The sequence below is a fragment of the Botrytis byssoidea genome (genome assembly GCF_014898295.1).
Source record: "Botrytis byssoidea strain MUCL 94 chromosome Unknown BBYS_016, whole genome shotgun sequence".
NCBI classification, from domain to species: domain Eukaryota; kingdom Fungi; phylum Ascomycota; class Leotiomycetes; order Helotiales; family Sclerotiniaceae; genus Botrytis; species Botrytis byssoidea.
This window is the reverse complement of record NW_024065857.1, coordinates 1,069,876-1,096,289: the sequence shown is the minus strand read 5'-3', so window position 1 is coordinate 1,096,289 and position 26,414 is coordinate 1,069,876. Positions and strand designations below refer to the sequence as shown.

Here is a 26,414-nt window from a genome sequence, read left to right as displayed (position 1 = left end):
GATCCCGTGAGTGGAGTAATCAAGTCAGAACACATGACACTGTACCCCCCGAGCCCGCGGGTTACGCATTGTAAGGCTTCATCAATGAAGCATATCATATCAACCACTGAAATACCACATTTTCAAAATCTTACATCTTTCATCTGCAATCGCTTCAACTGTACTCGTATCAACTACATCCACGATAACCGTTCTCATTAACAATACCCAGACTTCTCTTGTTTTTCCCTTCAGCGTTGTGTTTAATCATTACATCATGGCCGTACCAAGCGAACCTATAGCCGTCATAGGCACAGGCTGTCGATTCCCAGGTGGCGCCTCTTCACCTTCTAAATTATGGAACCTTCTCCATCACCCATACGATTTGACTCAAAAGGTTCCATCCTCACGCTTCAACATCAAGGCCTTCTATCATCCCAATGGTGAACACCATGGAACGACCAACGCAACCAAATCATATTTTCTTAATGAAGACCCAACGACATTTGATGCTCCATTTTTTAATATCAATCCGAGAGAAGCAGAGGCGCTTGATCCGCAACAGCGATTACTTTTGGAGACCGTCTATGAGGCTCTAGAAGCTGCGGGATTGTCGATCGAAGAAATGCAAGGCACTTCTACTGCAGTATACGTAGGACTCATGTGCGCCGACTATTTTGATGTTCTGATGCGAGACATTGAAGATATCCCGCAATATCTAGCAACAGGAACAGCACGCAGTATCATGTCGAATAGAATTTCTTATTTCTTCGACTGGAAAGGACCCTCGATGACGATTGACACTGCGTGCTCATCGAGTTTGGTTGCCGTTCATAATGCCATTTCCACACTTAGAAGTGGACAAAGTCGGACTGCTATAGCCGCTGGTGCAAATTTAATCTTTGGTCCAGAAATGTATATTGGAGAGTCAAATCTTCATATGCTTTCACCGACGGGGAAGTCTCAGATGTGGGATTCCAAAGCTGATGGATATGCACGTGGTGAGGGGACCGCGGCAATTGTTTTGAAGACTCTGAAGAACGCTTTGGAAGACGGGGATGACATTGAGTATATAATTCGCGAGGTGTGTAATATTCCATCCAGTTTTAATGTTTCAATGGCTAATTCGTTATGACTAGACTGGTGTTAATTCAGATGGTAGGTCTAAAGGTATTACCATGCCACTTGCTGCATCTCAAGCCGATTTGATTCGTCAGACATATGCTCGAGCTGGACTCGACTGTACGAAGCCTTCGGATAGATGTCAATACTTCGAAGCTCACGGCACCGGAACACCGGCAGGAGATCCAGTTGAAGCAGAAGCAATCAGCAGTGCTTTCTTCCCACAAAGATCAGACACACCGAATTCAGAGCCCCTTCACGTTGGCTCCATCAAAACGGTAATTGGCCATCTAGAAGGTGCAGCAGGACTAGCAGGTATCATAAAAGCCGGATTGGCAATGAAAGAGAAAACTATCCCACCCAATCTGCATTTTCAAAGTCTCAACTCAGCAATTGAACCTTTCTACGGAAATCTGAATGTTCCCACGGCTCCATTACCATGGCCGGTAGTTGAGGGACCTCTCCGCGCCAGCGTTAATTCGTTTGGTTTCGGCGGTACCAATGCACATGCTATTCTTGAAAGTTACGAGCCTTGTTCAACTACGCCAGGCTTGGACTCGACAGCAGTCATTCCATTCACGATATCTGCGATTTCCGAGGACTCTTTAACTCAGAACATCACGAACTTTAGCGATTATATTGAAGAGAATGAAGAGGTCAATCTAATAGACTTGGGGTATTCATTACTGGGCCGAAGTAACTTCCCAACCAAAGCTACATTTGTGGCATCGAACACGGAAGATTTGTTAGATCAACTTGAGAAAGTCATAATAGCAAAAGAAGAGAACTCTAATCTAGCTGTTGGCACTCGGTCGACAAATGTAAATGATAAATCATCAAGGAAGCTTCTGGGTGTTTTCACGGGTCAAGGTGCACAATGGCCAGCAATGGGAAAAGAGCTGATCGCCAATATACCCTCATTCTCTCAGACAATTGATTCCCTTGAGAAATCACTTCGTGAACTTCCAGATGCTCCAAAATGGTCATTGAAAGAGGAAATTGTCGCGCCAGTCGGAAAATCCTCAATTGAAAAAGCCGAGTTTTCGCAACCTCTTTGCACAGCTCTACAGATTGCTCTTGTAGACTTGTTGAAACTGATTGGAGTCACATTCTCTGCTGTTGTTGGACATTCTTCCGGAGAAATTGGTGCTGCTTATGCTGCAGGCAGGTTGACGGCTGATGATGCCATTCGTATCGCTTACTATCGTGGTCTTCATGCACACCTTGCAAAAGGTAAGGGTGGAGAAGATGGTTCGATGATGGCGGCAGGATTGAGCTTCGACGAGGCTCTCGAGTTCTGCACTGGCGAAGAATACCAGGGAAAAATTTCCATTGCAGCCAGCAATGCTCCAAAGACAGTCACTCTCAGTGGCAACAAAGATACTATCGAAAAAGCAAAGACGACACTTGATGACAGAGGTATCTTTGCCCGGGTTCTCAAAGTTGATACTGCGTACCACTCCGATCACATGTTACCCTGCTCAGAACCATACACAAGATCACTTGCTACCTGCAAGATATCTCCTAAGCCTAGCTCACCAGATTGCACGTGGATTTCAAGTGTGCATTTGAGGAATATGTCCAATGAATCTTCCAAACTTGAGACACGATACTGGCTAGACAATCTTGTCTCGCCAGTCAGGTTTTTCGAGGCCGTCAGCATAGCTGCTAAAGAATTTGGTCCATTCGATGCTGCAATTGAAGTTGGTCCACATCCCGCACTTAAAGGACCAGTAGCACAAATATTCAAGCATGCTGTCAATGCGGTTGTGCCATATTCAGGGGTACTATCTCGTGGAGAGAATGATTCGATCGCATTTGCCAACGCACTAGGGTTCTTGTTGAATCACATCAACGGAAAGAGAATAAGTTTCAAAAAATACCTCGACGCTATTTCAGGCGGTGTGGTTACGACCCCTAAGCTTTTGAAGGGTTTACCAACCTATTCATGGGATCATAGTCGTACTTTCTGGTCCGAATCTCGAATTTCTCGCAATTATCGCAACAGAGTCGATCCGCCCCATGAACTCTTGGGCGTCAGATGCGCTGATGACACAGATATGGAGTATCGCTGGCGAAACATACTTAAACTTGATGAGCTGCCATGGGTTGCCGGACACAAATTCCAACGCCAAACCTTGGTCCCTGCTGCGTTCTATTGCTCAATGGCGTTAGAATCTTCAAAGGTGCTTGCTAATGGCAAGCCAATCCGTCTGGTCGAGCTGCATCAAGTGGACATTGAAAGAGCGATCAATCTTGAGGAAAACAATGCAGCAGTCGAGGTTATGTTTGCACTCAAACCTACATCTTCAAGTACCAGTGGTAGTGATGAGATTATTTGCGCAGATTTCTGGTGTACCGCTGCGCCAAGTGGCAAACCAATGTCAAAGATTTTCTCGGGCCGCATTGAGATGACGCTTGGAACTCCATCTCCTGACGCCATGTCTATTCGCTCGCCCGTACGACCAGTGCTTGGCCCACTTAACGTGGACAGATTCTATGACAGCTTGGCTAATGTTGGTCTTGAGTTCACTGGAATCTTCCGAGGCATTGAAAAAGGTCAACGCCGAATGCATATCTCTTCGCTCGAAGGAAGAAGATATTTATCTGATACAGGATTATTGGTACATCCGGCGTTTTTGGACATGACATTACATGCAACATTAGCGGCATTTGCAAGTCCTGGTGACGAGCGCTTCTGGACACCACATTTGCCAAGAAAAATTGCCAAGATGAGTTTCAACATTGCGCTTTGCGAAGCAGCATTCGAGAAGGAGACATCCCTGGCCGGAATGGATGGGTATATCACCGAAGTCACACCCACCACTGCTAATGATGCAGCCACTTATGTTGGCGACGTTGATGTTTTTGATCCAGTGACCAACGAAATCGAGATTCAAATCGAAGGGTTGCAAATGCAATCATTTACGGCAGCGAGACCTTCTCAGGATCGACAATTATACCTTGAAACTTTGTGGGCAGCTGATATCTCGGGTGGTATCATTTCCGAAGCTGATATTGAGGATGATGATCCAAAGGCACTTCACTTGATCGATTTGGGCGAAAGACTTTCTTATGCTTACATGCGTCACCTGATGTCTGAGATTAAGCCTGAGAGTATCCCAGACCATCATCGTCCTTTGTTCAACTGGATCAATCACGTCACAGATCTCGTTTCCAAAGGAACACATCCTTCGATAAAGCCGGACTGGAACAACGATGATCTCCAAGAATTGATTGCTATGGCTTCCAAATATCCAGATTGCGTCGATCTCGAATTGATGCAAGCTGTGGGTAACAATCTTCCTGATGTTGTAAGAGGTACAACGACGATGTTGGAACATATGTTGCCAAACGGACTTCTTGATAGATTGTACACTGAAGGCATTGGGATGGCCACGTCGAATAAATTCGTTACAGCGGCAATGACGAAGATCGGGCATCGTTACCCAAAAATGCGTGTCTTGGAGATTGGTGCAGGAACTGGAGGGGCCACTAAAGGTATTTTTACAGGAATCGGGGATGCATTTGCTCATTACACTTTCACGGATATATCGACTGGCTTTTTTATGAAAGCCAGAGAAGTTTTCAGTGACTATGCCAACCGCATGACGTTTAGCCTCCTCAACTGCGAGAAAGATCCCTTGGAGCAGGGGTACGAAGCTCACTCTTTCGATGTCATCGTTGCATCAAACGTTCTTCATGCGACCGAGTTTCTCGAGAAGACGATGAGAAATGTCCGGACGCTCTTGAAGCCTGGTGGATATCTTTGTCTTCTAGAATGTACTGGTCATCTCGAACGAACTGGATTCCTCATGGCTGGTTTACCTGGTTGGTGGCTCGGGGGTGCAGATGGGCGACCATATCGTCCCACTATCTCACCACCAGAATGGGATGCAATTCTGAAGAAGACTGGATTTACAGGTGTTGATGCTATTGTCAATGATTTCAAAGACAAATCGCGTTACACGGTCTCTGTAATTCTTAGTCAGGCCCTTGATGACGATGTCCAAAAGCTTCGAGAACCGCTTCAATATCATCCGGAATCTACAGGAAAGGACCTTATTGTTATCGGAGGATCAGGTGTTGCCACCCAATCACTTGTTGAGACGATAAGAAAAGATATGCCATCCTGGGAGACACGTAAGACAACTGTTCTTGCCACCTGGGAGGAGGCATCAAAGCTCACAATTCCGTTTGGAACCACAATTTTGAGTGTCGCAGATCTTGACGAACCCATCTTCAAATCGATGAATGCAGAACGTTTGAAGGGCATCCAGACTGTGATCAACTCCGCCGAATCCGTTCTCTGGGTAACCACAGGATGTAAAGCAGATGAACCATACGCCAACATGGCAATAGGATTAGGTCGATCAATCATTTCTGAAATGCCTCATTTGAACTTGCAATTTTTGGATGTCGACTTGAAGGGAAATGCTGCTAAGATAATTGGGGAGACACTAGTTCGACTTGAGGTTGCAACCGACCTGATAGATACACGCAGAGAGAACTTGTTGTGGTCAATTGAGCCAGAGATGATTTATGAAAACGGGCAATTATATCTTCCAAGAGTGAAGCCAACTAAGAAGTTGAATGACGTGTTAAACGCTACACGTCGTGTTGTCACGGAAGAGGTTCCTTTGGCATCGAAACAAGTGTCAATAACACCTCAATCTGTCGGCAATCGCTTTAACCTCGAAGTCCAAGAGGCAGTCACGGATCGTCTGGATAGCGAAAACGAGTTGGAAATTTCCGTCTCCTTCTCGTCTCTGTATACCGTGAACATTGACGGTGATTTCCTTTACATTATCTTAGGAAAAACAAAATCCGGATCATCAATCCTCGCCCTTTCCACGTCGAACCAATCACTCGTCACTGTCCCCAAGAACTGGACCATTCCAGCCAGTCAAGTTACCCCTGAGTATCTCGAAAGTGCTATGGCTTACCTCTTAGCAAAGCAGGTATTGAACAAAGATGCATCAAGCGTTTTGCTTCACGAACCAAGTTTTGCATTAAGTCAAGCCGTGGAATCAATAGCTGAAGCGGGTGAAAAGTCCATTTCGAACACTGCAAGCACCAAGTCGTCTGCCACGTCAATCCAAAATTGTATCATGGTTCATCCCACTTTGTCTAAACGTGCCATCCGAGACTTATTACCAGCCTCAATTCAATCATTCGTCGACATTAGTGGTACCGGCAAGCATGTCAAAGAGGCGCTGACAAAATCCACCAGCATAGTCGAAATTGATGGTTTCCTAGGTGTCATGCCAGCAAAGTCTCCGTCCTTTGTCAACCCATCAAGCATTCTCGCTGATGTTGTCTCTTATGCAGATTCAACCAAAACCAAGGATATTGAAGGAAGATTTTTGCTGGATGCCGGGAGCATAAAACATGGTCATATTTCTTCATTCTCTCCGCTTTCCGTCGTAGATTGGACGAGAAACACAACTCTGACTGTTGATGTCAAGCCATTCTCTCAAAACCAAATTTTTGAGAAGAACAAGAGTTACTTATTAGCAGGTTTGACTGGAGATTTGGGACAATCAATCTGTAGATGGATGGTTGGAGCTGGGGCTAGATACATCATTATTGGTAGTCGGTAAGTTTGAAGCTCTTGTAAACTCCTTGGGAGATACTGCTTTAACAACTGGTACTAACGCTTGGCAGATCCGTCAAATCTGGCACTCCATGGCAACAAGAATTGGAAAGGATGGGTGCAACTGTTCTCGTCTACACGATTGATTTTACCGACAAGGCAGCAGTCGCCAAGTTGCGTGAAGAGGCCATCAAGACCATGCCGCCAATCGCAGGAGTGATGAACGGATGTATGGTCTTGGATGACAAACCATTCTCAGATATGCCTTTTGAAACACTCGAGCGGGTCACTCGTCCCAAAGTACTCAGTACTATCAATATTGATGCTGTATTTGGATTGGAACTCGACTTCTTCGTATTATTCTCCAGTTTGGCCGCCGTTAACGGAATTCCTGGACAATCAAATTACGCCGCCGCAAATATGGTATGTGACCATTGATTTTCTCATCTTCTACGATGTTCTTCGACTAACAATCTGTAGTACATGGCCGCACTCGCAGAGCAACGTCGCAAGCGTGGGGGTGTCGCATCGGTTATTCATATTGGTATGATTCTCGGAGTTGGATATGTTGAACGATCAGGTCGATTCACCGAATCTGCTTTGCGCAGTTATAATTATCTCACGATTCCCGAACATGAATTCCTCCAGGTATTATCCGAAGCAGTGCAATCAGGACACCCAGCCAGCAATCGTTGTCCTGAAATCATTATTGGTATGGTCGCTCCCTTGACGGGTGAAGAACGCGATAAACCTCGATGGCATGCTAATCCTCGATTCTCATTCGTTATGAATGATTTCACCAAGGAGGAGAGCGACTCTCAAGGTGAGGTTGAAGTGCCGACCAAGGAACAACTTGCAAAAGCGCAAACAAAGGATGAGGTATTAGGTGTTATGCAGAAATGCTTCGCGAAGCAGTTGGAGCTTATCCTGCAGGCAGATCCGGGGTCAATCGATGAGAATGCGCCTTTGACGCAATTGGGTATTGATTCTTTGATTGCAGTCGAGATTCGAAGTTGGTTCTTGAAGGAGGTGGGCGTATCTCTTCCTGTTTTGAAAATATTGGGTGGTGCTGCGGCTAAAGATTTATGTGAATTGGCTTGTGAGGAGTTCAAGGTTACTGAATAGATTCGTAGTGATACTCTGTGAATAGACTGATTCTTTAATAATACCAGTGCTTATGTGATTCTTCTGTTGAGAATATACGAGTAATAAAAATTGTGAGATTTGTTGCTTATGGGATTTTTGTTGGTAAATTTGAAATTCAAAATGCGACCTCTAAAATTTTATCAAATATCAAGCAACGTAGGGCGCGGAACTATGATCGGACCACTTCGGAATTTCTCCGTGAAACATCTTAACATCTTACGAGTAACATTACAGTAAAAGCTCCACTGGTGCTCTGTATAAGGATAACCTCTTTATAAGGATAATCTCTACGAGGGTAACCTCTTTATAAGTATATGAGAATAATCTCTTTATAAGGATATTCTTATGATTTCCAGTCCCAGAATCACGTATATTTCTACTATACCAATAGTATCATTAGTTTTTAAGTATCATATCATAGATATGTCAGCTCTCTAGTCGAAACGGAAAATAATGACTGACGGAAATACGACTCGATGAAGACTGGTCAAATTTAAACTACTACAGTACTAGGCCACTTATATCCGCCCCCCCGCTTATTTTATGATGTCACATATTGCACCACCCTTTTTCAATATTAAATATTAAATCAATCAAAAATTATAAAATTATTAAATTTGAATAAATGAATAATGTATTCTTATATTATTGATATATATAAAAATTATTTTATTATTGATTCTCAATTTATTAATATTTAGTATATTAATTATTTGTTACAATATAAATCTTAATTCTAGAAGATATATTAGCTCCCAAATTATTAAATAATTCTTTATTTAATATATTCTAAATTATTTATAAATAATTCTCTAATCTTTAATAAATATATTCTAATTCACTTTTATTAATAATAATATTAGAAAATATTTTATATATTTTTATCTTTAGAACTCATTATATATATTTTATAGAATTAAAATTAAAAGAATAAGAAGATTAATTTTTTAATAAAAGAATCTTTTTTTCTTAAAATCAATCTTATATCTTATAAACATAATAAATAGAAATATTATTCTATATAAATTTATATTCTAAATTAAGCTTTTCGAAAATAAGATCTATTTCAATTTTAAAAATCTTGAAATAAAACTTAATATTATACCTATATTTCGTATTCTCAAAATCCCTATTTATTATATATAAATTATTTTTTTAATATCCCAAAAGCTTTTCTAATATATAATCTTTATATTCTTATTTATATTATATATTTCAATCATTTTTGAATTCTATTTCTGAAAATTAATATAAAAGTATCATTCTAATCTTTTGTTTTTTTCTTATTTTATAAAGTATTTATTTGATTATATAATTAAACCCCATTCTTCAATCATTAACCCCCTATAAGTTAAATACTATTTAAACTATTTAATAATATATACTAATATAAGCTCTAATCTCTTCTTATACCTTCAATTAATTATACTATATTTGATCAAAATCCTCTTAATAATTCTAATACTATAATTAAATCTAATCTTTTAAATAACCTATTTATATATAGCTTTCAAAAACAATTATATATCTTATAATAGTATTTGTTTATTTCGTTTAATATATAATTTAAATCAATTAATATATAATAAATATATATTATTATTATATATTAAATCTTATAAAAAAATATAATATATAATTCTATAAGAAAGTTCAAGATTCTTTATAATTTAATAGGAATTAAGATCTTTTTTTATCTTATTAATTATTTTGCTATATATATATAGAATAAAATACTTATAAGAATTATTTTGTGTATCTCCAATATATTATATATTATAAATTGAAAGTATAATTAAAATAATAAAATGTGATTGTGGGAATGTAATGTGTGAAAAAACACGTTTTGTGGAGTTTCGGCTAATAGAAGTGCACAGTGACTGTACTAGAAAAACCGGTATTCTTGCGGAGAGGTTTTTACTGTACCACACATCATAACACATTACAATATAATTAAGGAGATCATGATTCCATAGCAAGCGCACATATGACCTCTGCTTCACAAAATACCATTATTCAATCAATTCTTATTCATTGACTCTCAGATTAATTTTCTTCTTCTCATCTGCACCTCTCCTTTCATGTTCGGCATCACGTTTGTGTCAATATACAAATTTGCTGGCCTTCCTTCTCCCGGTTTGAGTCTCACGTCCCATTTCAACAACACCTCTGCAAAAGCAATCTTGATCTCGTTGCTTGCAAAGAAGCGCCCAGGACACGCATGGGTTCCTATTTCGTTGATCGATAAGCATAAATCAAAGAACGTGTTGAGATTAATAGAGAACGTACCATGCCCAAAGTTCAAACTCTCTGTACTGGACGTAACAAATTGATATCGATTTTCATTTCCTGGCACAGATCGCAGTTTGCTAAAGCGGAATCCATCAAATTTGTCGAACGGTGCTTGTTGGTGCGTTGTTGGAGAAGCCTCATAATATGGGACTGTTCGATTTGTCATTTGCGCATCGACTCCACAAAACGTTCCTGGTGGAAGGATATGGCCCGAGGGTAGAGCTAGTGGAGAGGTGAGATATCGACGCATCTGGACTGTTCATCGGGTCAATCATGAATTAGTCTCAACTTGTCTCTCATAGGGTGGATTCTTTACCAAGAATTGGTGGGTTAAGTCTCTGCGACTCCTTGATAAAACTATCCATTTTCCACAATTTGGTCAATTCCACCTTACTCAATTTTCCATTTCCCCCGGCTGTTTTGTGTTCGGCAATGACTGATTCCAGTTCTTTTCGAAGCGGAGCTACATGTTCGGGATAGGTTGCCAGGTCATATAAGAGATGGTATATTGTAATGCTGGTGGTGTGAATAGCAGCTAAGCTCACTGTCAATTGATCATGGGCTAGTTGCTTCACATCAATCTTTCCACCCTTTTGCGGGGTATGTGATAGTAACCATCTGATTAGCTGTCCATCGTTTTGTTCTCCGGCTTTCTTTTCCCACTCTGAGGGATCGAGTGCGGCTTCGCGTTCGAGTAGTGGTTTTAACAGTTTTTCGGCTTTCTTGTGAACACCAACTAAAGTTCGGAAATATAGAGGTGCCAGAATTCTTCGTTGCCACCAAGGGCGTTTCCAGAGCATTCCAACTGTCACCCCGACGATTATCGTGTATGCGATTGTCGCTTTGATCCACTCTTCCTCGCGACACAACGGCGCACCAACAAATACTCTTCCAGATAGCAATGCAACCACATTCAGTACCTTTCCATACGCTGACACGTCCTTCCATCCTTCGTCGTTGTCTGGCAAAGTTCCGATGTTTTTTTCGAATGCGTATTCTACCTCTTCCCATAAAGTATCAAGGGTTTTCGAAATATTTCGAGTAAGATCCTGCTTGATTGAACTAAGAATCGGTTCGGAGAAGATTTTCTGTTCTTTTTTGAGCAAGAGATGAGCCAGATGTCGAGCGTATACTTCTTTTTCAAATGATATTTTTGCTTCTGGGAGAGACTTTATGATGTCGATGACTGAGTTTGGCAGAATGACAATGGGAACGCGATCGGCCGGTACAACGTATGGCGAATTTGGGTACTTTGTACGATTAGCATTTGCAGAATCTCATTCTGGAGTCTCAGAGCTTACAGTTTGGGTGCCGATTTCCAGCGACTCACTAACATTAACATTTGGTCCCACTCCTACAATTGGTAAATCAAGGTCTTTCAACTTCTCGAGCAGTAACTCCTCATCGGGCCTCTGGGTCCATACAATTAAGATGGCAGTCAGAATAACGAATCCTGAGATCAAAACGATGCTATTCCATCCCAACTCCAGAGGGTTTCGAAAATTGATTTCCTCCAATCTTTGATACATTTTTCCAGATTGGTTTGGAAATTGGGGGTTCTGTGACACATTATTTGGGATTCATCGATACATATATGTGGAGCTCGTACCGCTGCACCTCTGGTCGGTTGCCTTCGGTGTTCATTGTAGATCTCCGAAGCTGGTGGGGATTAACTTTGGGGAAATCTTCCACGGCTATTGGGTCTCAACATCGAATGTCACCGAGCCTCAGAATTGGAAAGTGATGTATTTTGAGCTCTGATTCGATGACCTGGCAATTGATTATTGTTAAATTTGCACGTCTATAATCAGGGGTCATCTAATCCTTCACTAAAACAACACACACATCGATTCACTCATTCAACTATCCGTCTATTCTCTTTTTATGGCCTCATTACAATCAGTTTTATACATGGAATCATTCCAGCAAGGCTATAGTTGTCGATGGCACGATTGTTATTCTAGTTGCCGTGCTTGCCGCCTAACACCCAGTTCACTCGAGGACTACATGTTTTTTCGCCATTATCTCCTCTCTCCATGCCCACATTACTATCAAGCCTGCACCTGGTCCTGCCAAAAAGGTAGAAAAGAAGAATATTGTCAAAATCAAAAGCCAGCTTTTCTTTAACTTCCCGACGAATTTTAAATCGGCGAAATGAAGAATGGTCCAATAGAATGCGGCGCCGTATAAAGAGGTCTGCTTCGCCGCCCAAAGCTCCGAAACAGCACCCAGAATAGCCTGTACTGGATGAATTGGAGGTTGCAGTTCTTGAGTGAGGAAAGCTATCGATGTTGAATTACTGAGGCTTCTGTACAGATAGAATGCTGCACAAATAAGAATTGAGATGCTGTATGAAATCCGTAGATACGTCAAATCTGCCGTGGGTTTGTATATTCTATCAAGTCGAGTAGTATCCTTCACGACAAATTTCAGAATTCTCAGGAAAATGGTCAGGTAGACTGGATACCAATACCAAGCATTGTCGTATATCCATTGCGCAGACTCAAGCTCCATAGAGCTCCATATGGCATAGAAGGGACCCAAGGAGATCAAAAGTATTGCCAGAGGCATCAATTTTGCGAAAGCCATATTTGTTAGTCGGTTGTCAAGGGCCGCAAAATTCTCCTGCGGTGATTGAATGTAGTGAAAAAAGAAATAGATTGGAGCGATGAGTTCGATCCCAAACTTCTGGGCCAGCAAGAGGAATACGGTAGGGCTGTTTCGATTCTCTTAGTAGGTTAAAAATAAGCCAGGAAGCGGAGGTGACTTACAAGATGTTCGCTACGGCGAGAGCGTTTCCGCGACGGTAGCTTTCAATTGTCCAGATGGTTACAAGGGGTATGGCATTGGCAATAGAGTTCAGCATGTCAAATTTTACTTCCGAGAAGGACTTCTTCACTGGAAATCCCTTTGCATCTGGAGTTTTATACCAGAAGCAAAGAGCGATGAGAATCAATGGCAAAGCGAGCTGGGCTCTTCGCTTTCGATTCTCCTCTTTTCCAATACCAGAGTTCATACTCCAAGGCATTGTCCCTTCCAATGCCCTTTTTGGCATCGGGAGACATCCCAATTTCGTAGCTCCAACTTGGACCTTTGCACCACGGTCGGCTAGAATATCTCCCAAGCGTGGAATTATAAACATAGATGCAACCCAATCACCCGTCGTAGCAAGTGCTTCTACACGAGTGAACTTGTTTGCTGCTTTCACGATCAAATTTGCTCTTATGTTCCGTTTCTGATAGTAGAGTGATAGAGCGCTATTGATATCTTCAATAGCGGGCTTACTGCCGTCGTCCCTCAGCGCTTTTGCTAGACTATTAGCCATTTCTGCTGCGCTTTCAATTGCACAGTTTGCTCCTTGGCCGAGATTTGGTGTCATCTAACGGATATTTATTAGCACAGAAATGAATCGTCGTTTTGAAGAATTGGACACAAACCTTGTGTATAGAATCTCCAAGACACGCAACGCGGTTCCAATTCCAGTGTTCATTTTCCATTTCCTCAATGGTGACAAAATTTGCCACGATACGGTTCTTCCACACTTCGGAAAGGAGTATGTTGCCCGATACGTGATGATGCATGTATTTTGCTACATGATTAGTTTCATCCCCCTTTTTATACCGTGGAATGCCATCACCAAATGTCCTCTCTTCATTCTTGGTGAACAAAAACCAATATAATTTTCCATCTATGCCACCAAACAACAGAGTCGAAGCGCCCTTTCCTGAACTGCGATGCGTATGTCCGATTTCCAAGCCTGGAATTGGTTTAGAAATACCGAACAAGCAACTGTATTCTGCCGAAAGAGCAATTTCATCTCTTTTCAAGGCTTCAAGATCTTTTGCTGTCCCCTCCTTTGCGATCTGTCGTCTCATTTCTGATCTGACAGTGCTATGGATGCCATCTGCACCTGCAATCACATCTCCAGAATACCTGGATCCGTCTTCACAAACCACCACCGCTTCTTCACTATTCTGTTCGATTGACCTGACATATTTGCCAGTCAGAACTTTCGATTTATCGGGAAGGTGTCGATACAGAATTTCCAAGAGTGTCTCCCTCTCCAAGAACGTAATCGTATAACCCAATCTATTTTCAAATCAGTCCTTTAATCGAATCTCACTGCCATCTATCTTCTCAAATTGAAAATCACGTACCTCTTTCCCGTCAAAATCGGCGCATCAGTTTCAGAAAGCAACCTCCCATTCTCATTCCATGTCTGCATAAAAACACAGGGTTCAATGTTTTCCGAGACCGCATCAAACATTCCCAATTGATCTAAGATTCGTGATCCATTAGGCATTAAACTTACTGAAGCACCTACTTGTGGCGCTATATCATGGCGGCGCTCGAGAATGATGTAGTCGATTCCATAGCGTGATAGACAGTGTGCGAGGGTTAGGCCTGCGATCGATCCGCCTACTATTACAACTTTCATTTGGGAAGTTTGAGTCATGATGGCAGTATTGATTGAAGGATCGGTTCTGAATGTTATTTTTTTCTTGTCATTTATGCTATGGTCTACGAAGGATATGTTGATTACATACGTGCATATGAAATGATGACTACTATTCGCATCTTCTTTCTCTGCCGGTATTTACTTAAACCACGAGATCCCCGCCATCAACAAAAGGTAACTCAGGATCGAGTCTTAAAGATAGACCGGCTTTGCTTGCTTTGATGCATACGCTCTCAAACTTTGAGATGTGGGTCTATATCCATGCTGGAACTGAACATGGAATCCGAAGATTAACCATGTACTCATTCGGACACCGAAGATTTGTTTTTGGACCACGGTCACCGAGTCGGAGATGTTTGGGATGCTTGGGAATAGATAATGCAAGAGCTCAAGCATAGGGCGTTTGAAAGTATATTATTCATGATTCTGGATACACCGGCATTGAAGGTGGCCTAGGTCCTTTAAGACACGTGATTTCTAAATGACAGAATTGCTGCGATGGATGTTGAATCGTAGAATATTGCTTCGATATTGAATCTGATCTTAATGGCAGGGACTTGATCATCTATAGCGATTAAGTCGAATACCCCACTTTCGGGCCACCCCTCTTTTGGACCACCCTTTTACACCAAAAATCACTTTTTTGATTTATTAATATCTTTATTAATATTAAATATAATTCAATAAAAATCTATGTATACATAATTCAAGCTATTTCAATTCTATTCTAAAATTTTAAGATTTTTATAATTTTTGTAAATTGATTTCTAAGATTTCAAAATATCGATTTTCAATTTATATAGAAATCATATATAAATTTAAAGTTTCATAAAATCTATAATAACTTTTAAGAAAAAATAACTAAAAATAAATTATAAAGTTTTATAATAAATTTATAGTATATTTCTTTTGAAAGATTCTGAAAAAATAAATAATTTCTTATAAATAAATATTTAAAAAGATATTCTCAAAATTATAGGAATTATTTATATTATTTTAAACTCATTATATACTATATTTCTATATCTATTTAATTTTTTGATTTTTTTTTGTTTTTCTATATAAATTAAGATTTGAAATTTTCAAAAAGATATATAATTTTTTTCTAATTATTATCATTAAAAAGTTATAAAAATTTATATAAAAGTTTTAAATTTATATATAATTCCTATATAAATTCAAAAATCAATATTTTGAAACTTTAAATCTCGATTTAGAAAAATTCTAAAATTCTAGAAATCCTAATATCAATTCAAAAGAACTTGAATTATATAAATGTAAATTTTTAATATTAATAAAGATATTAATAAACCAAAAAAGTGATTTTTTGTATAAAAGAGTGGTTCAAAACAGAGGTAGCTCGAAAGTAGAGTATCCGACTTACTCAATTGACTTTCTCGTCTCTGTAATTTTCCTGCTAACTGATTTTATCACGTGACTACAATTACAGAAGCATTTCTTGGCTGGAATAATCATTTTTACACCTCCTGAGTATTTGATTTATAGTTTGTAGTACTGTATTAATTAGTTCATAGTATAATATTTAGTTGTTAGTTATACTGGATTAGTGAACTATGTTCTAGGTTAAGAAAAGGGTTTTTTTAATTATAATATAATATTGATAAAATTATAGGAAATGTTTTATTAGCTTCTATTTTCAATTCTTTTTCAAAATTTAAAATCTTTTTTTTAGTAAAATAATAAAAGAAATAATATAAAGAAAGTTTACTATTAATATTATCGGAATAGAAAAAGGATATTATTACTAGCATACTACTTAGTATTATATATATATGATTTCCAACAGATATATATAAAGCTATAATTGATTATAATAAAACCTTGATTAAATTTAGTCTGAATTTCTTATATTAAATAAATAAATACTTTAATTTTTTTTTAAAAAAAAGGATATATATATTTATATATATATTTATTTATTCAGTTTAAATAGAAATAAAAGCAAAAGAAATATAAAAGACAAAAGCAAGGAGATATTTTAAAAGAAAAAATTAAAAAGTTTTGAAAAATAATAATATTTATAATAAATCCATTGGAATATAAGATATTATGTGTTATATAAGAACACGTTCAATTTTATCAAAAACTAGATTTTTTGGCTATAAGATATTATACTATGAACCAATTAATACGGTATTTGATTCAACTGGTGTCGAGAATTAATAAACGTTAGCTATTGTAAAGGAAGTGAAGTTCTTGAATAAACACTTCAACCCTCCAACTCTACATCTAGACCAATGTGACACGCCGGAGAATAGAAAGACAGCATCATACCTTCATTTCCCATCTTTCGTGAGGTAAAGAGACTTAATTTCATATTCATTTATGTTTGTTCATTTATTTCACTATACTAGATAAAACATATAAATTCTTTTAAATGAACCCAATATTTTTGAAGTTAAATCCAAAATGACTTCGAAAAACAAGACAAAGTATACACGCTAACCTACGCACTAACCAAATACTAAATCGAAAAGAGTTTCAATAAAAACCTGAACGGTTTTAACTACCTCCGTCACCCCTTTCTTATATCATAAATCTTCTTCGCTAATGAATCCGCCGTCAAATTTAAGCTCATGAACTCCGATGCTGCAATATCAGCTCCCAGAGTCTTATAACACCAAGTTCTCAAGCTCGTTCCAATCATACTATCCATACCAAACCTCACTACTTCAGTTCCTGGATCAATATCTTCAAAAGCCACATTAAATATCTGGGAAAATTTCTCTGTTATCATCTCCAAGATATCGGGTAGCAAAAGTCTGCGTTTATTTTGCCCAGGACCAGTATCGTTTCCTGATTTCTTGGCCAGAACAGCGTTAAAAACAGGTCCAATGCGTGGCTGTCTCCAAAATGGTATACTATCAATGTCGAGATCCGCACTCAATTGGAGGGGCTCAACGCCGGTTACAATGAAGTTGTTGGCCAGTGGATCCAAGTCCCAGGATGACGAGGGAGCTTTCATCATTGCAGTATCGATGAGATCAATGACTCCAGCTTCGTTGATGGTATGAACTCCTGTTCTAGCTATTCCATCTTCGATTCTCTCATTTTGACTCACAAATCCAACTTCGGTGACGACGGTGAGTGAGATTGTGGTTGCTGGTAGACCTTTACTTTGACGGTATCTCGCAAAGAATTCGAGGAAAGAATTTCCTGCGCAATAATTACTTTGTGTTGGGAAGCCGGATAAAGCAGATGATGATCCGAGCATGACGAAGAAGTCTAAAGAGTGGCTTGCAACGGCATTGTGAAGATTCCAAGTTCCTGTGACCTTGGGACGAACGGCGTATTCCCAGCTATTCAAGTCATGGCTTGTAAATAGTCGATCCTATTTCATGATTTTAGTACATCACTCATAAAACTCCACATTTCAGTCAACTTACATCTAAGGCCATTACACCTTGCACAACACCGAATAACGGACCGGCAGCCAAGTCAACAGCTTTTTGGACGTCAGAAATTCTAGTAACGTCCCCTTTCACTACATCCACAGTGATTCCATCATTTCTAAAATCTCTGATCATGGATGCAGCTTCAGGTCTGTCCTCACCAGAACGACCAAGGAAAATTAAGTGACGAGCGCCCTTTTCAACCATATGACGAGCCAAACATCGACCGAGGCCTCCAAGGCACCCGACAAGTAGGTATGAACCATTTGACTTGAAAGCAATCGACTTCTTCTTCTTCGCAAACTGTGACGCGTCTGATTAGCACCATTCTGAACGAACTGTGAAATAACTTACATTGATCTTCTCAGTGTCAAAGCTGACAACAACCCTTCCAATTCTACTGTTTTTGCCAAATTCTTCAAAAGCCTGGCCAATTGCAGAAGCAGGAAAAACTGATAGATTTGGAAGGGGTTTAATCTTACAGTCCCGATAGTATTGCATGATTTCACCCAAGATCCTGTTGATGTCAGTATTAATAGATTCAGTCGTGAATTTATCTACTTACTGGGAAATAAGATCTGGCTTGTGTTCGAAAACAAGAACCAAGTCCATGGCAATAAAAGAAGCACCTCTCTTGAAAGGGCTCATATCCAATATGCCTTGATCTAGGATATCAGTCTGCCCGAGCTCGATATGACGACCGTGGTGTCCTATACAATTCCAAGTAGCTCTCAAATTTTCACGAACAAGCGAGTTCAGTGATACATCAACTCCACGGCCACCTGTAGTCTGCATAATCTCAGCTACAAAGCTTGCGTCTTTCGAGGATAAGACGTGATCATCCGGAATACCATATTCTTGCATCAAGAATTTTTTCTTTTCTGGAGTTCCAACAGTAGCAAAAATTTCAGCACCAATCATTTTTGCTACCTGAATTGCCGCAAGTCCAACACCTCCAGTGGCAGAATTGATCAGTACCGATTCTCCCGGTTGGAGCTTGGCAAGGTATATTAATCCATATATAGCAGTTAAGAATGGCATCATAATACTTGACATTTGGTCGAAGGTCTCCTCTGGTTGAAGTTTCTGGAGGAATCTGGAGTCATATCTTTCGATGTTGCGGAAGTTTCCAAAGCCAGCCCAGCTTACTCGATCGCCAATGGCAACGTTTGTGACCCCAGGACCGATGCTTCTGACCACACCAGCACCCTCAAGACCAAGTGTTTCCGAATTATAAGTTCCTTGAAGCGTTGCGAAATCCTGTAATAGTTTAGCTTTGAGAAACAAGAAAAGTCATCGAGTCTTTTACCTTCATATTCAAACCGACTGCATTCACATCTACCTCAACTTCTCCAGGTTTAAGTGAAGCTTTCCACTCATCATCCTTGAAGTGTATCGTATCAAAGATACCGACGCGCTCGATCCCCAGCCTGACACATTTTTCTGGCACATATGAAATTACTCTTGGCTCTGTTTCAACCCCTGCAACAAACTGTTGGTCTAGGAGAGGGTCTTGAGAAAGCCTGCTAACATAGAAAATGCCATTTTTGACCATAAACTCTTTATCCTCGTCTCCACTGTCAGCTGCATCCAGGATTGTTGTTATGTTGGAGATAGTCTGTATATGATCTCGATGATCCAAGTCCAAAGTTTTGAAAGTGAGAGTTGGATGTTCTGTCTGAAGACAGCGGCCTAGTCCGATAACTATTCCAGCATTTGGATCTCCTCCCTCCAGAAGATTTCCATGAGTAACCCATAGCATATTCGTCGCTTCAGTTGCGATTGCTTGTATTGTTGCTAGCTCTTGGCTCGTCAAAGATTCATGGAATAGACTAGATTCAGATTCCACAATAAAAACGTAGGTTGCTTTTGTATGAGCGTGGGAATTGAATTCTTGTAGGGACATTGAGGTTATTGACCTTCCACTCTTTGACAATCCAGAATAGATATGAGAATCGAATACTGTTGGGGAAGTCCTTGTGACAAGTACAATGTCTCCTCCTGGGATGACAGAGCTGGTCCTTTGGTGAGGACTGATTAGCAAAGACTCTTGATCCTCAAGAAGTGTATCGAGTCCGGCTGCTTGAAACTCCGTTTTTATTGTATCATCATCCTTGAACTTTGACTTATAAAGCAGCATGTTTCCGTCTGGTTTCAATACACCTTTGAGTTTGGTTAAATCAATCTCGTCGCTCGAAAATTGAGGCACAATGACTAAATCGAAGAACGTCTCTGGGACGTCGTCTAGATACAACTTCTGCACCGCAACACCGGGGAAAGCTTCGTACTTGATCTTTAGTGGCTCTATATCAACGTCGCCTAGAGTCATAATGGTATAAGTCTTGTACCGACGAAGGGATGAACCACTTTCAAGAACTTTGTGAAGATTGTCGGAGATCACTGATTCTGTATTCAAGATCTCACAGATGTTAAATCCAGGACGTTTGTGAACAATAAGATCGAGAAGGGAATTATCAGTCAAGTTGGAGATCATCTTATCGACATCTGGCTTCCATACAGTGCGAAGGTATGGGTGACGATCTATCGTCCCAAGGTCATCAAGGGCTTCTGAGTATTGAGTGCATGAAAGCTCTTCAATCGCAAACAATGGCTTGCCTTCAGGCGAGAAAAGCTGACACCACCCGCTCATGGCACGTAGACTGAAAAACTCTGCATGTGCAAGGACCTTGCCTTTTCCAGGGGTCAATTGAGCGATTTGAGCATCATCGCCCCAGGACCATAAGGAAACATTGGTCATGGACGTTGGAACAAATGACCTTTTCAAGCCGGCCAAGGAGCCTTTGTGTGCGCCAATCAGTGCAACTTGAATACAGGTGTCCATTGCTGCGGGGTGTACGATATATGCCGAATCATGCTCAGAGACACCTTCAGGACAGAGCTCAGTGTCCGCAACGGCTTCTTCCAGAGCTGGATTGGTACGGATATTACTTAACCCATTGAAAGCGGGTCCGTAATTCAACGAAACCTTTTGGAAACCACGGTACCAAGTTCGAGCAGCCTTTGGTTCTTGTAATTTACTTTCATCGAATCTTGGGGCCATGGCAACAGCCTTCTTCTTTGTGACAGTTCCAACACAATGATTCGTCCAATTACCAGCTTGAATGGACGATATCGTGAACTCTGCGATAGTTTTGGACGTAATCGAAGCAGTTATAGTGGCGAATTTCATAGTGGTAACAATCTCCACTTGGGATCCAGAAGGTGGGATATTTAATGCAGATGTGATGCTAATGTTGGGAAAGAAGTATTGGAATGCCCCATTGACTGCTAGCTTGTCATGAAAAAATTGACGAGCAGCCTCGGTTGCAATTGCCAAGTAACCAGTTCCGGGCAGCACAGGTTGCGTTCCAAGCTTATGCTCCTCCAACCACGGGAAATTCTTAGAGTCAAGCATATTCCTCCATTGTCTTTGTTCCACTGATGATCCTGGAAGAATGGCACCCAATAGGTCGTGGTACTTGAATTTTCGTAAGCGATATTCTTCGCTTGGTCTATTTTTGTTCCTTATCTCACCGGCAGAGTAGTTCCATGAGAATCTAGGAAGATCAACAATTGGCAAACCAGTTTGTGTGATTATGGCGTCACCCTCTCGTTTTTCAATGGCGTTGACGCGCTCGATGTCCACCGGGAATCCTCTCATAGTAAGAGCTCCAGCAAGATCCAGAAGACGAGTCACAGAGCTCTGACCACGTACTAATGTGGAAGCATAATCCAAGTCTTTGGGTGTTATCCCGAGGTTATCTCTAATCTGCCTCAAAGGACCAGCTAGAGCAGAGTGAGGCCCGATTTCGACGAATTGTGAAATGCCTAAGTCTGCTGCCAATGCAGCTTCAACCGCTTCAGTGAATCTTACTGGAGACTCCAAATTCTGACGCCAATAGCTAGGCCCTGGTTTGAAATTCAATGGCATTTGTTGAGCAGTTACTGAGGAGAAAAATACTGGTTTCTGCCCTTGAGCTTGATTGGTGGTTTGAGATGCGCCGAATTTGGAAAGTGCTTCTGTCAAGCGACTTTCGTAGTCATTGCCAATATTCAGCATGTGGTATGAATGATAGGCTCTGCCACCTGTCTTCAGCTCACGAACAAACACCCTGTCAGATTCTAACTTCTTCTGTACTACGGTAGCAGGCTCAATATCACCACTCAATGTAACACTGTTAGGTGAGTTATAGCATGCAATACGCAGTCCGTCAGTGAGATAAGGCTGTATTTCCTCGGGGCCGGCGCCAACAGCCAACATAGCACCTTTCACTTTGAGAGTACCAACCCCTCGTCCGCGATAAAATGCGGAGATGATAGCTTCCTCGGCGGTTATGAGGTGTGCGGCATATGAAGATGCAATTTCACCAGACGAATGACCGATACATGCAACTGGTGTTACATTCCAAAGTCGAAGAAGCTCAACAAGAGCTATTTGAACGGCTGTACATACAGGCTGTGAAATCTCAACATCGTTGATCTTACTGGTTACTGCGGGCTCCATCAGGATATCTTCAATAGTCCATTCCGGAGAATCATCCCCTAAAGACTGTAGCGAGCGATCAAGCTTCCGTATAGTGTCGATATATGATGGGAATGTCAACATGAGTTCTCGACCCATCTGCGCATTCTGAGCTCCTTGTCCTGTAAAGATGAAACCAATGTTTCCACCCTTTCCCCTTTTCCCGAACGTAATCTCATGTTCCATAAGATCTTCCTCAACATCTTCTTCTCGTGCTACCGTGTAAGCGCAGTTAAAAAAATTCGATCTCCGACAGCCAAGAGTGTAGGCAAGATCTAGTATGTTATAATCTTCGGCCACGTCACGACACCTTTCAATGTTGCTTTTCAACGTAGATATATCATGAGCAGAAAACAGAAGCAGATATTCTGAACGGGATACAGCTCGCGCTTGCGAGGCAGATTTCGTGCCCACCATTTCGTCTGGCTCGGAATCTTCCAGATTCCTCTTATCTTGACCCCGTCGGATGTAAGTTAACTTTCCTGGTAAGACCGAGTCGGCGGCTTCGACGATTACATGGGCATTAGCTCCTCCATAGCCAAATGAGTTTATACTCGCACGACAAGTATCAAAGCCTTTTGGCCAAGGTGTCATTTTTTGAACGACTTCGATCCTTCCACCCTTGAAATCGACTATGGAACAGTCAGTACTTGATCCTAGTAGCTGTACTTTACAACTTACTTTTGGGATTCAATTTCTTTATACCAATTGTTGCTGGTATTGTGCGTTTTTCCATAGCTAGGCATACTTTTATTATACTTGCCAAGGCACTAGCTGCTTCGCTATGTCCGACGTTGGTTTTCACCTAGAAAATTAAGTATTATGAATGATATACGCAGACAGTGTAACATACCGATCCAACAAGAAGTTTCTGCCTGTCCGTGCCGTTAAAGAAAACATTTCCAACTCCCTTAATCTCTATTGGATCTCCAACTTGGGTACCAGTTCCATGTGTCTCAAAGTATGAGGTATCTCTTGGATCCAGACCGGCGAATTCATAGGCTGTACGCATTAAAATCTCATGCCCCTTCGCACTTGGCTGAGTGATGCCACTGGTCTTTCCATTCGCATTGGTAGCCGTGCCTCTGATTACACCACGTATAGGATCATTGTCCCGAATGGCATCAGACAAACGCTTCAAGAAAATGGCACCAACACCTTCAGCACGGCCATATCCATCAGCTGACTCGTCGAAAGTGTGACAAGTAGATGTAGCTGATAAAACACCAACTTTATTTGTACTCATCTGAGTTTCTACGGCGAGCATCAGATTTGTACCACCAACTACTGCAGCATCAATTTCCTTCGTCTGTAACGCTCTGCAGGCAATATGCAGAGAGTAGAGAGAGGAAGAGCAAGCCGTATCAATTGTGAGACTAATGGCATACTCTCAGTTCTGTACTTAAAAATGAATTTGTCAGGGAACTTACCTAGGACCACAAAGATCGAAAAGATAACTGACTCGGTTGCTTATTATAGTGTAACCAGAACCTAATAAACTATAAGGCCTCGGATTGTTGTGGTCTCGATGACCTTGAAGGTAGTAGTCGGAAGTAAAATTTCCAATATAACAACCTGTATTGGAGCCCGACAATTGGCTCAGCGTGATCCCGCCGGACTCAAAAGCCTCGTAAACACACTCCAGTAACTTTCTCTGTTGAGGGTCCATTGCCTTCGCTTCCTCTTGTACAATACCAAAAAACGCAGGGTCAAATTTCCAAATATCCTCATTAATAAAATAACCACCTTCTGGAGTTATAGAACCAGGTCGAGCCTTGTTTGCATGAAATCCATCAATGTTCCAGCGCGATAATGGCGGCCTTGAAAATCCAGAGCGTTCCTCGGCAAGCATCTGCCAGAACTCATCTGGGGTATCCGAGTCGCCTGGGAAGCGACATCCTGAACAACGTTTAGATACTTCGTCTCTCTAAGAACAAACATATAGTAACTTACCCATGCCAATGATCGCAACTGGCTCTGGAGAGGACATGGTTATAATGATTGTAAGAGTAATGTACGTAGAAGAAAATCAACAAATGAACATAACAATTGATAAAATATAGAGAATACTGGAAATCAACTTGTAATAAGATATCTAAATTTGATGGAATCTAAAAGTCGTACTGAATATATGCAGATCTTTGGCAGGAACCATGAGCTCCTTGCGGGGAAGCATCGTCTCTACATAAAGCTTATTCACCTTTCTCCATGTTTGCGGTTTCGTATGGCTCTCCAGCGGTGATGTGGGTCCTCGGTCTCCGTTCTTCCAGATTTGATGTTACATCGGATTCCGATTGTTTGAGAGCACGGGCAGCATGGGGAGAAACAAAGCACCTGAACTCAAACTGACGCGTTAGAATTGAACAAAAATATTCAGTCTTAGCTTGATTTTTGTAGTCTAATACAATGTTCTTAAACTTAGGGTTGTGTAATCTATGGGTAATACAATAAAAGTACAAGTATTCGCGTCTGCATATGAAATCTCCTCGACGTTTTCAGTGGCTCTCGTGGCATGACAATCGCCAAGTTTCTCATGATTGAAACTCGAAACTGTGCCAACTGCGACGTCAAGAACGATGGTCCTGGCGTTTTGATTGTGTCTGTTCATAAAGCCGAAATTACTATGCTGCTATTCAGCTTGGAATCCAGTAATATGCCAGTCTCTGGTTTGGAGTCTAGCAGCTCCAGAGCTTCCCTCAATTTTGTACTCAACTCCGGTAGCTGTAATTATTCACGTCAGTCAATCAGAAAATCGAGCTCTAGAGGTAGTAACTCACATATGAAGGAGTGAAGATACTAAAATGATCACCATCAACTCGAAGCTCTTCAATTATAAAGTTGTACGGATACTTTTGCCAACCTAAAGCGTATTCTTCGCGAAACCAGTCGACCTCTACAACCTTCTCTGTCGGTACTACCTTGAGTGCCCTTATAAATACAGCGGGTGGCGGTCGTCTGAATCTCGATCCATCGTTAACATGCACAACGTTTTAAAGTGAAAAGAATAAGGAGAATGTACCTTCCGTTTTCCCAGGTTGGCAACTCCCAGACTGACAACGCGTGGATAATATCATTGACAGCTTGCTGCTGTGCCAATCTACTCTTTGCTGTTTGATCCGGCGCCACTGGGATATGAAACTGAACTGGTGGTGAATTCTTTGGTCGCCAGTCCGGAAAATCAGGGAATGGCGTATCTAACAAGATTATTCCAGCGACACAAAGCTCTGGAATATTCTCCAAGCACTTTGCGACTTGAATAGCTATTGACCCGCCTGCAGACCAACCTGTAGCAAACTTGAGTAATTTTGTGTAGGTAAGAAAGTGGGAAACTAACCACCAAGGAGGACTTTGCCTCTGGAGACTTTTCCCCTGATGTATCCAGCATATAACTCTCCCATTCCTTTAATACCACTTTCAAAAGTACCGTCATCATTAAGATGTGGATATGATATTCCCCATACATTGCGGTTTAAGCTTTCAAGGAAGTAATAGGGTAGGACTGTTCCACCACCATCATGAAACAGGAATAATGGAATTGCAGATTTGTATCTCCGAGGGGCTTTCTGTATTAAAATCGGGTTCTCCATAATGTATAATAGACTATATTTGAAAAGAAGTTGAATGCGTGATAGGAAAATTCCAAGACCTCTTGATACTTTCAATTCGTGGACGAAACAAGACAAAATACCAATCAGAAAGAAAATGGGAAATTTTAATTGCCAGTAAGATGAATATTCGGGATTAATGACCGGTGTCCGGAGGCCCAGACAAGTTGTGGATATCCCGCGGACCTTGGAAAGTGGCTCTCAGTTCATTTACATCACAGAATACTGAGAGCACAGCCCCATCAGAAATTGCACAGTTCAAAAGGTCTGCGGTTTTTGA

The 26,414-nt window shown here is 40.9% G+C and overlaps 5 protein-coding genes across 5 annotated transcripts; 1 reads left to right on the top strand and 4 right to left on the bottom strand.

Annotated features, from left to right (window-relative positions):
- Window positions 1-256: 256 nt before the first annotated feature.
- EAE97_008073 (uncharacterized protein) lies at window positions 257-7,822 on the top strand (the record flags this gene model as incomplete). The annotated part of the gene is made up of 4 exons (XM_038878587.1): window positions 257-1,063; window positions 1,119-6,700; window positions 6,769-7,120; window positions 7,178-7,822. The coding sequence occupies 4 exons, from the start codon at window positions 257-259 to the stop codon at window positions 7,820-7,822; spliced, it is 7,386 nt and encodes a 2,461-aa protein (XP_038730837.1).
- A 2,062-nt stretch (window positions 7,823-9,884) lies between these two features.
- On the bottom strand, window positions 9,885-11,664 carry EAE97_008072 (uncharacterized protein; the record flags this gene model as incomplete). Its single annotated transcript, XM_038878586.1, has 4 exons — window positions 9,885-10,072; window positions 10,133-10,390; window positions 10,452-11,385; window positions 11,437-11,664. The coding sequence occupies 4 exons, from the start codon at window positions 11,662-11,664 to the stop codon at window positions 9,885-9,887; spliced, it is 1,608 nt and encodes a 535-aa protein (XP_038730836.1).
- Window positions 11,665-12,127: 463 nt separating this feature from the next.
- Window positions 12,128-14,735, bottom strand: EAE97_008071 (uncharacterized protein; the record flags this gene model as incomplete). Its single annotated transcript, XM_038878585.1, has 4 exons — window positions 14,293-14,735; window positions 13,573-14,224; window positions 12,907-13,514; window positions 12,128-12,851 (listed from the first exon to the last, which is right to left on the bottom strand). The coding sequence occupies exons 1-4, from the start codon at window positions 14,589-14,591 to the stop codon at window positions 12,128-12,130; spliced, it is 2,283 nt and encodes a 760-aa protein (XP_038730835.1). The 5' UTR covers window positions 14,592-14,735.
- Window positions 14,736-17,130: 2,395 nt separating this feature from the next.
- EAE97_008070 (uncharacterized protein) lies at window positions 17,131-24,519 on the bottom strand (the record flags this gene model as incomplete). The annotated part of the gene is made up of 9 exons (XM_038878584.1): window positions 17,131-17,946; window positions 18,002-18,310; window positions 18,362-18,524; window positions 18,573-19,267; window positions 19,317-23,161; window positions 23,211-23,334; window positions 23,383-23,905; window positions 23,960-24,428; window positions 24,483-24,519. The coding sequence occupies 9 exons, from the start codon at window positions 24,517-24,519 to the stop codon at window positions 17,131-17,133; spliced, it is 6,981 nt and encodes a 2,326-aa protein (XP_038730834.1).
- Window positions 24,520-24,721: 202 nt separating this feature from the next.
- EAE97_008069 (uncharacterized protein) lies at window positions 24,722-26,116 on the bottom strand (the record flags this gene model as incomplete). The annotated part of the gene is made up of 5 exons (XM_038878583.1): window positions 24,722-24,874; window positions 25,152-25,250; window positions 25,307-25,484; window positions 25,549-25,813; window positions 25,864-26,116. The coding sequence occupies 5 exons, from the start codon at window positions 26,114-26,116 to the stop codon at window positions 24,722-24,724; spliced, it is 948 nt and encodes a 315-aa protein (XP_038730833.1).
- Window positions 26,117-26,414: the final 298 nt, after the last annotated feature.